General features: G+C 29.7%; 2 protein-coding genes across 4 annotated transcripts in view; both read right to left on the bottom strand.

Annotated features, from left to right (window-relative positions):
* RpS26 (ribosomal protein S26) overlaps window positions 1-4,582 on the bottom strand; it is a 6,216-nt gene extending 1,634 nt beyond the window's left edge. Inside the window, exons 1-3 of the mRNA XM_014415474.3 lie at window positions 4,430-4,582; window positions 3,154-3,331; window positions 2,945-3,075 (exon numbers count right to left, since the gene is read on the bottom strand). Coding sequence (XP_014270960.1) covers window positions 2,945-3,075; window positions 3,154-3,331; window positions 4,430-4,432 — 312 coding nt within the window. The 5' untranslated portion in view covers window positions 4,433-4,582. The remainder of the gene's footprint in view (window positions 1-2,944; window positions 3,076-3,153; window positions 3,332-4,429) is intronic.
* Window positions 4,583-8,302: 3,720 nt separating this feature from the next.
* Window positions 8,303-10,868, bottom strand: part of dgo (ankyrin repeat domain containing protein 6 diego) — an 11,989-nt gene continuing 9,423 nt past the window's right edge. For all 3 annotated transcript variants that reach the window (XM_024364367.2, XM_024364366.2, XM_014415467.3), the window contains exons 10-12: window positions 10,354-10,612; window positions 10,024-10,260; window positions 8,303-8,541 (exon numbers count right to left, since the gene is read on the bottom strand). In XM_024364367.2, the coding sequence (XP_024220135.1) occupies window positions 8,411-8,541; window positions 10,024-10,260; window positions 10,354-10,612 (627 nt within the window). In that variant the 3' untranslated portion in view covers window positions 8,303-8,410. The remainder of the gene's footprint in view (window positions 8,542-10,023; window positions 10,261-10,353; window positions 10,613-10,868) is intronic.

Raw genomic sequence — 10,868 nt, 5'->3', positions numbered from 1 at the left:
TATAAAATATTTAAATTAAAAATTCCCAAAATATTAGTAATAAGTTTAACAACACAACTTCCCTTATCCGAGTAGCAAAAAATACATAGAATAGACACTCCTTTTTCTTTCCTCAAGTCTTTGAGGAGGTTTTCCTATTTTTCTTAAATATTTTTAACAATTCAGTTTGTTAATATGAGACAGACTTACATAAATTAAGTCCTGAATTTAATTGATTATAGGAACCTGATCCTAAGGAATGTTTCTTTGTTTCATAGATCAAAACATAATGTTACAACCAATAATCCAATTAGAAAATTTTATTTTTAAAAATACAATAAAACAACCTCAAAGTAGCTTTTTTTTAATTTGAATACTGAATAAATTTTAAAATCATTTTTTTATGAATGTCTGTTTTAAATGAAATATTATAGTACTTTGTTTCCACTGTATTCACTTAAGAACTTGAAAATAGCATCTGCTAGCATTTTATATAACTTGATAATTAAGTCCTATATAGTTTTTGCATCTTCACTTAACACACCGCTACATTAACTCACTAAAGAAATAAATTTGCAACTAAGGGATATAAAATATGTAAATGACAAAAAAAAAAATCGAACTGGGAAAGAGTCTACTTAGTTGTAGCTGAGAAGAAATTCAGGTATTACATAGTCCATATTAAGTATGATGTTGAAGCCAAGAGGTACAAGAGTTAAGCAAGTTTCCAACCAGAACCAAATGGACATTTTAATATCAACAAAATTGTGAATTCATCAATAATTAATAGTTCATTATTGATAATTTCACGATTTTGTTAATAATAAAACACAAATTCGGTTCAAGCACAGGCAAGTAAAGAAAAAAAAACTCATTTATAGCATTTGGGTTCTCATCTATTTATGAAACTTCTATTTTATTTTTATTAATACCGGAGTGAAAAAAAAAAATTTTGAAGCAGTGTAGAGCCATTTTTCAATGATTACGTTATAAATTTATATAAAAAAAAATTTAACTGAAATGTATCTTAGAAGTGGTTATGATATGCCTAAAGCTGTGTGTAATTAATTCTTTTTTTGTGCATAGCTGGTACCAAAATTATATCCTCTCACAATCCATGGTTTAACCCAAACCTCTCTCTTTTTTTAAATTTTGTTTTCCTTTCCTCATAATTATTAATAGTACTAATTTTTTTTTTTTTTGTTCCGTGATACAATCTTGACAACTCTTAAGGATTGTCTGAACTCTTGATTCTCCACGTTCTGTGGATGAATAAGCTGGTAAGTTTTTACAAATAAAATAGAGGCGAGAAGCTAGTCAGAGACTCTCTCATAAGGACAAACACCTTCCAGTTCTATTGAGATTTCAAGCATAATGCACTCTTAAGTTGACAGATACCTAAACCAGTTATGTAAAATTATTAATTAAAAAAAACTTCTAATTTTACGAGAGTTTAATTAATAAACAGTAAAAAACAAATTGCATCTTTACCAATTGTGAGTTAAAAAGGAGTTTTTTTATAATAATATAGTTTCTATAATAATAAGCATATCTTCAATGTATAATTTTATTTCAAATGAATTAAAGAAAAGAAGGAAACAAATCTAACGTTATAGTTCTTGTAGGGATAAACTAGTATTATACAATGAAAATTCCTTAAAATGATGAGGACAATTATCTTCCAATGGTTCTTTATAGACATTTAGTAAAACTATAGCACAGTAGCTAAAACATGATGGTGATGGCTGGTCTTATAATCATAAACACCTAAGCCAATTTTGACCTAATCTCAAAGTTTTCAATGTTTAGGTTACACTAAGCCCATAGTTGACTTCATCACATTCATTTCTAATGAGGAATCTTATATTATGCGCCTTATAAGGAAAGAAAATGCTAGAGCTCTCGTCTCCATAACACTAACTTCTAATTAGGAACTATAATTCCTTTGTGATATCTCTATAATGACATTTATTTTTATATTTTAAAAAAAAAAAAGTATCTTATTTTAGTTTCAGCTTATGAGGAATCGTCGCTTAAGTGGTGATAAAAAAAAAAATACTAGTGTAAAACGTAATGGATTACTATTTAATAAGATTATTATTTTAAAACTTCTCAATAAAAGATTAATATGGAAAAAATTTGAAACAAAATAATGAAAAAGTCAAAGGATCAAACTAATTCAACAACTACAAATGGAGACTAGACCCACACCAAAAAGCTGCAGATAAAAACATTTACAATGTAAGTCTAAAGAAAATCTTATAACAAAATCGAAAGGATATTGCATTAAAATCATTGTAACCAAGTAAAATAACAGAAGAATAAATAGATCAAGTTTAATAAGGCATAAGACAAGCCACTTAGAAATGTAATTTAAATTCAATTAGAATAAACCAGAGAAGGCATTTTGCTCAGTGGACCTGACAAAATAGTGGACAAAAACCATATCAAGTCTAAAGAGCAACTGGTTAGCTGGAAAACATATGAAATGTAAATAATTATTAATTTGAGTAAGGGTCGAATTAGTAGATAGTCAATAACTAAAGAGTCTATAATTTGGACTGGATTAAACCTAAAAAATGGTCTATCTTGTTCTAAATTATTTAGTTTCAAAACAACAAAAACTAAAATTAATGATTTAACCAACCAATCTAAAATAGCACGAGAAAGATAATTCTCAACAAAGCAACTTCACATCAAGCAATATAGGCGATGTTCAAACAAAATATTTTATCTTTAATCGATAACTTACGAAGAAATGCCAAAAAAAAAAATAAATAAAAACTATAAACCTAAAAAGAATACAAACATGCAAAAAAACTTTTATTAGTATTAAACCTAACCAAATTAATTAAAACAAATTAAACAAAAGCAACTTTAATATATTTTGTTAAAAATAACAATGGTTAATAGGAAAAAGAAAACATTAACTTCCAGAACACAAGAATATCCAATTTTAACTAACCCTTGGGAAGTTACGCTGAGGAGGTGTCCTAATTCTTCTCTCAGCCTTAGAACGATTACGTACTACTTTAGAGTGGATCGCACATGATACACAATAATGCAGTTTAGCGTAGAGTTTTGGCAATTGGTATGCTGTAAATAAAATAAAAAATAGTTAATTAAATTCAAGATATAATAATAATCAGTTAATAAACAAATTGTCAAACTTACATGAGTAAACACTAGCATCTGTGATGTCTCTCACAGCTGCAGCTTCTACAATATTACGGATAACGAATTTCTTGATAGCCTTATCCTTTGGTACACAACGGGCACAGTTGGTACAACGGACTGCTTGTACATGCCCCCTACCGTGTTTAGATCTTCCTCCATTCCTCCTTTTCTTGGTCTGAAAAATAATTATATAAATATTACGTAATACTAAATAAATAAATACGTATATATGCTTTCTCTCAGTTAAGTTTCCACTTCCGTTTGGTGGCTACGATATGTCAAAATTAAGCAATTAATGTACTAATTGAATTTAAAATATTGAAATTAACTATATCAGACCTATAGAAGCATAAAAGCTCCCTCATCTGATTAGAAAAACTGTATATTTTAAGATAATTGAATATTTATCAAGTTGAACACAAAACACGGAACCAATCTAAGCAATAATAGTTAACACTAATGTAAACAAATAGAATCAAAGTCTATGCCTTAAATTCTCACAGACTAAACAATTGGCAAAAACATCAGCTATACAAACATATCCAACACATTTTTAAAATTCGAAAGGGAGGATTAAAATTTTTTTAATTTATACATTAAATTTTTAAAACAAGTTCATATTAATTCACAAATAAATAATTAAATGTATTCACCTATTATGTTTATAATGAATACAACAATCACATTATTAACATAGCTAAAGAAAAAAACATTCCTCAAAAGTTAAATATTCATTCTCAATGCAGTTCATAACAATCCATGTGTTATGACTAAATATAAACTACATTAGTTTTGAACAGCTGACATAAATTAATTATCTTAAACAAAATTATTCAACAAATTTACTAATTACAAATTAAAATCATAAAGGATAGATCATCAAGAGCATACTTAAAATGCAAATTTAGTATCCATTTTAAAACAGTGAAATGTTTACTACATCAAAATAGTCTATAAAAATCTTGAAACTAAACAAAATAGCCAATAGGTTATTACGAAACACGTGGATAAAATCTATCACTAAGATCATAAATAAAACAGAACTAATTAGAAACAATAACACAATACTAAGGCTAATGACTAATAACTACTAAAACACTACAAGTAACAATTATATTTTCATGACAAGAACACGTTTTCAGATCAAGACGATCAACACAGAACATAAACAAGACAAGTTTAAAACCAGAACTACAGATGAATATAAAAAGAAATTAGAAATTAAAACCACGAAAATCGCTTAATTAACTGGTTATTTTAGAATCATACTTACCATTGTAAAATTATAACAGATATACCCCGAACACGAAGCACTTGCTAAAGAACCCTACCAAAGCCTTCTGAATGAAAGCTGCGCACTGTGTCGCTCTCTAGCTTACAAACTCTTATGGCAATTACGGTATATTTGTTTTTATCTATAATAATAATAGATAATATCTGTTTAAATTTTAGAAATTTTCCTGATCATAGAAAACATTTGTTGAATTATTTTTATTACTTGTAAAAGTTATAGTAAAATATATCCACAAATTTCTTAATTGTTTTATTTTTCTAGACCAATACGTTTCGAAATTATTAGTTCTTCAAGATGTATAAAAAATAATAGAATTATAAAAATAATTTGTATATAATATTGAATAAATCTATTACATTCTATCTTCTTATAAATTAAATGGGAGGGGGCAGCTCAGTGAGTCAATGCCTTATTCTCGTAGGCCCGGGTTCAAATCAGGCTGATAATTATTTATTTTGATAAATCAGCTGTAATTCAATGTGGATTCAGAAATCCTCCTGGAGCACACCCTGCCTCCATATAGTGGGTGCCCTTAATTGGGGAAAGACCTGGAGGTTCAACGTGATCTTTAACAAATAAACTCCTTGTCCAACCATTGCTTGAGAAACAGTACTTTCTTCCAAATTATTAAACCTCTGCCGTTAATTTTCTTGGGTTATAGAGGTATTTTGTTTTGCTTGTTTACTTCTAAATTACATTTGTAGAACGTTTGATAACAGTCCAAGCTCCTTAATTCATGGAATAAAGTTTCAGAAAACGAAGTGGAATTCAACTTTCCTTAAACGTTTTACACCTTTGCATTTATATTAACCTTATCAGACAACAATCTTGAGCCCACGATAGGAGAAAATTTTCCAATGTTCACTCCAATAAGAGTTCTCCTTGATGCACATCATTCAGTCTTATAGAGAAATTGTTAACCAGTAGCATTTGACTTACTACCAGTGGAACGTTTGTTAATTACTGGGGGTAAGGAGATGAAATGGCAACTTTGTTCCTGGGTTTAATAACTCGCGGAAGGGAAGGCAATGCCCGCCCATTAGTGTTCATGGTTATTTCTATTTTACTAGCGTGACCTACTTCTTCACTGGATTATATAAATGCCGATGATGTCACCGAACGAATTTCTATGCAACTTTAGCGGGCATCCATCCCCAAAGACTTTGTTTACAACTGAAGTGAATGAATACTAGACTTCTATTGAAAATTTCTTGGAAGCGTTTGAAAAGACTATAAAGACTCAAGGTTGCTAAAGTGGCACATCAATTACATTTTGGTACTTTTTTCTCAACAAAAATCAAGTTATCGCGCATGATATACTTTTAATCTAGCTGGATCCTATACCCTCTTCCACAGAGTTCTTCTGGCATGAACATTTTGTAAATTCTGAAATAATCAACTCCAAAGGCATAGTAGTTACACTGTTGTAGCCTTCCAATTTTAACTATGCCTAGCACTATCTCTTAGAGCTCATAAAGTTCTGGATTCTTCTTTTATCTTTCTTACTCTTTTTTATTTTCTAGTCATTTCTGACAAATGGTTTTTTTGTTTCTATTATTTTCCATCCTACTCTACCTATTGGGCAAACTGGGTGTTAGCTATAGTGGGATGTTGGGTATGACTAGTAACAACCAACTACTGGAACTAAATTATGTTCACAATTTAATCCTTGATATTAATATTTCTCTTCTTATATACCACATAGAGGGTTACTTCTAGCAGTCTCCCTGGTGGTGTTCTTCTATCTCCAATGTTGAAGTAGTCTGGACCCACTGTAATCCTTGAACTACGGGAATTTCTCCCTATCAACCAACCAAGGATATTCTACCTCATTCTAACCTGAGCAGAGTGTCAAGTTTTTATTCCATGAAATAAAAGACAACCTCCATAGGCTGGATTGGAAGCACTGCAGACTCAAGGTCGCTAAGGTGGTACATCAATTTCTTGGCTAGGAACAGTCTTCCTTCTTCGGTACCAACCAGCCTTGTCTTTTACAGTTCTATGATAAATCCTGGCTAACAGCAAAAGTTTACCTGCTATATACCTATTATCCCATCCAGACCAGTTGTTGATCATAACCAGGCACCATAATGTGATTTGTATTTACACAACTTCAACTGGAAAGGATTTATTGTGAATCTTTTAATCCTATAGCGAGCGGAACTGTACAGCCGTTACCCACTGAAACCAATAATAATATACTACCATTTGAATGGTAGATCATAATCCACAACTAGGTGATAATTCAAGAACTTGGCTTCAAATCCATCCATGCAGAAAGTTCCTCCACTTTACTTTCACTAACTCCCTTTATTTTTTTATCAGAGTGCTTTATGTCTTCTGTATCTCCTCACATGGTCTGACCCTTCTTAATAGATTTTTGGAGTCTTAAGTGCAGTACCCATCTATATCTAGCAAATTATTCTTCTAGGTAAAGAGAGTTAAACATTCTGCTTTGTATGATGTGATTTGAGGTTAAGAATCTTTTCTATTATATCCTCAATTCATTTATGTCAGACTTTCAATAATTTCCCCAAGTGTTTTACTTTCCCATACTCTTTTCTTTAATCATTGATGTCCTTTAGAGTACTATAATGTTAAGGAAAAATTAAATTACAAAACAGAACTTTTATTTTAAAACTTATTATCTAGATATTAAACATTGTACAGACAATAAGTAATCTTGTCTCTTTATATTAATAATATGGTATGAAAGATACTCATCATTTGTATGTCAAACATAAATACAACAATATTGATTTTCATCAGTCTCAGGAAGTTTCTCAACATTGTTTCATCAACTTTGCAACCAAACGCTCAACATATAACAGAGTGGGAAATGGTAACATCACATTCCGAGGATCATACTGTGTTAACCTGTGACTGGTGCAAAATACTAAAAAAAATTGGTCCTGTGATCCAGCAGATAGCATAAAACGGATATATGGATTATATTTATCATATACATTGTGAAACTTCAAATTCCAAGGGAAAGTCAAACATTTTTTTCTTTTATATTATATAATATTATAAGCTAACTAATTCGGTAGGAACCACATTTGAATCTTCACCCAAAACCTTATAAGCCATTTATATAGCCATTTAATTCAAATGTAGTACTAAAACTTGTACCATGTATCATACGTTAAATCTCTATTTTTTGTATAGTCACTTAATTATTGAAGTGTTTGATTGCAAAAATTCAAGTTTATTGCATTATGAGCTTTTTAAAGCCTGATTTCATAAATTTTTCCAAGATTTTTAGGAAATTTGCTTAAGAGAAGAATATTAATACTAATTATGAGAGATAGTTGACCGTGGATGATAAATGAAGAGAAGATGGTTGGGGGTGCGGTCAATGAAACACAAATAAGTATGACTAACTTATTTGTGTTTCATTGACCGCACCCCCAACCATCTTCTCTTCAAATATTAATACTAAGTTACGATAAATGACTCTAGTTTGAAAGTAAAACATTGTAATTAACAAACATTTTCATTTTGTCAGTGAACACATTTTACGACCAAACACCGCAATTATTGGAGGCAATGATCACAAAATAAAGATTCATTTTGCATTTCTATTTTCTATATTTTAAATTTTATGATTTATTATAACATTATTTTAATAATATTAAATAATTTGAAAATATATATATATATATATATACACATATAAATGTTCAAAATTCAGCTGAGTATGTGTGTAGTTACTAGATGATAAAGGTAAAAGTAATTTTGTACCTACAGCTTTGATAAAGCCATAAACAAAGAGCATAATATTAAAATATTTTTTATTTTATATAGTTAAAATAATAAATATAATGAATATATATGTTTTTTGTAACTAAATATATACAAAAATATTTTCATAGAAACATCAATTAAAGCTTAGGTTACAAATACAATAAATTATAAACGTTCAATAAATTAATACTTTACAATCTTAATGAGTATTTTTTATAATACATTTGGGTTTTTAACATTATGGCTTTCATTTTCAATACCCTTATTCAAGGTCTTAATATCTATAACTTCTGGCACATAGTTAAGCGCTTGAATATTAGGTGGATTATCAGCTTCATCTTGACCTAAAACAATTAAATTTTATTGTAGGCTATAAAAGAGTTAAATTGAAAAGAATATCTTAAATCAATTTTTATATATCAACATTGACAAAAAAAGAAATACCTTATTATAATTTTTTTTTATAATGCACCGCTGCCAAGAAGGCCTATTGTGCACTATAATTGAATGCTTTAAAACAAGTTTTGTAGATTCCACGAATCTGCAAATTTCAGGTTTAGCATCACTTATTGTCTACTATCCGATTCCAACCAAACACCATGAACCTTAGGTCCATAACGTTTAAACATATACTTATTCAGTTTATGACCAGTATAAATTCCTGCAATTTTCCTAAAAGATACCCTGACCAACTGAAGCAGAAATTTACTTCTCGCTACACAAGGCCCATCTTGTTTTTTCTATACACATATGATTTAATTCAATATTAACTTACAAACTATTTTAAAATTTAATTCAATCCTTCTATTTTTTAATTTAATTCAATATTAACTTACAAACTATTTTAAAATTTAATTCAATCCTTCTATTTTTTAATTTAATTCAATATTAACTTACTAACTATTTTAAAAACTAATATCAATGACCAATCAATGTCAAAAGCATGAAAAACTATTTATATTGTTGTTTTAATTATATAATTTATATTCTTAATTGAATCAAAGGTAAAACATCTGGTGCACGGCGAGCATCACCCAACTTTTACTTACTATAAAAATACTGATTTTTAGGGTTTTTCGTGGTGATTAATACGTGGTATTAACTTTTTTCCTCCCGATAATACAACAGTGTAACAAAAGATAAAGATATAGGGCTTCATGAATAAAATTAGAAGAGATCCTGCGGTCTTGGCTTTACATGATTTCAATCCCAGTCCCTCTTTTTCATTTTATCGTTCATCAAACTCTTTTATACTTTGTATTTATCCATTGTTTATTCATACTAACAATGAGAACTGGTTATTTACTACAAATAAGCGTAATTAAAGATACTTTAGAGGATTCTTTTCAAAAATTCTTCATTTAAGCCCTTTCAGACTATTTCAATCAGTATAAGACCTATCTGGTATTAAAGCCCACTTCAGTGTACATTGATTTACCGAGTTTAATCAAAATGGTCAGAGCAATTTCGGAGAAAATCCTAAAAAACTGTAAAATTGATTCCCATAAGTGGTACTTTCGGTCGATCAATTTTAATAAAAAAAGTTGCAGTATCTTCCCAGACAAATATAAGCCCTAAATATGTAATTTCAGTTTCGTAAAACTTTTCATTTTTGAGATTGGCTGTTCACACACAGACCATATTGCGAGACTTGGTCATTCGAACTCAGGGAATCTCAAAATGTGTATTTCTATCAAAAGCTCAAATTTGAAATTTTGTACGATCACAATATTTCTACTTACTAATATTCCGTATATATGCAAATGAAAGTGAAAACTCTATATTTACTAAAATATAAATAAATATATGTAATTTAAATATATTACCAGATAATCCTGTAAAGGTGGGACTGTAAACAGCAGTGCGAGACCTATAAGGGAGTTTTTCTATGTCAATGTCAGCCAAAGACAAATCCCTAATCTTTTCCATAACATTTTCTTGCAAGGTATCGAATACCGGAATGGGTGTGCTGCCTTGCGATTGAGAATGTTTTTGATCTGGATTACTTTCTTGCAGTTCTTCTGGAATCTTCTTTTTGTTAGCTTTTTTATGAAGAGCATCGTCTAGAAATAAGTGGCAACATAAACTATGTAAATCAACTAAACTAGAGATTTTAAGATTCTTTATACATTAAAGTTAAATATGATTTTGCTAACCTATCTGACTAAGGTCTGGTGTAGGAAGGTCAGGAGTCACATCACAATCCCTAAGAAGGTCTAAGCTAGCCGACCGCAGCCTTCTACCTTCACTTAGAAACTCAGCTAAAATTCCTTCTGTTCTCTCCACCCTTTCCTCCAGTTTATATCGGGTCTTCTTAATCTTATGTTTCAATTCTACATGATTCTTTTCTAATCGTGCTTCCATATCTCGCAGGAAGTTGGCACAATAACAGGTGAGACCAACACCAACAGGTCCCTAAACAAACAGTACAGAACATTAATTCAAATATTACACACCCACAACTCAAAGACTCTAATTTATGCAAATGGTTTTTATTTTGAACAAAAGCAAAGAGATACTCATAAAATAGAGTCTATTCATACCAAACCAGGTGCAATAAATATATATTGTATTAAATATAATAAATTAAATGAGGCAACAGTAGTAAATATACTATGAATATTTCATAGTAATTTTCAATCCTGCCGGGCTATGTTCGTCGGCCAACATC

This window comes from Halyomorpha halys, unplaced genomic scaffold, assembly GCF_000696795.3.
Source record: "Halyomorpha halys isolate HHAL.00 unplaced genomic scaffold, Hhal_1.1 Scaffold100.1, whole genome shotgun sequence".
Lineage (NCBI taxonomy): Eukaryota > Metazoa > Arthropoda > Insecta > Hemiptera > Pentatomidae > Halyomorpha > Halyomorpha halys.
Note: the sequence above shows the minus strand (reverse complement) of the source record. Positions and strands in the feature narration are given on the sequence as shown.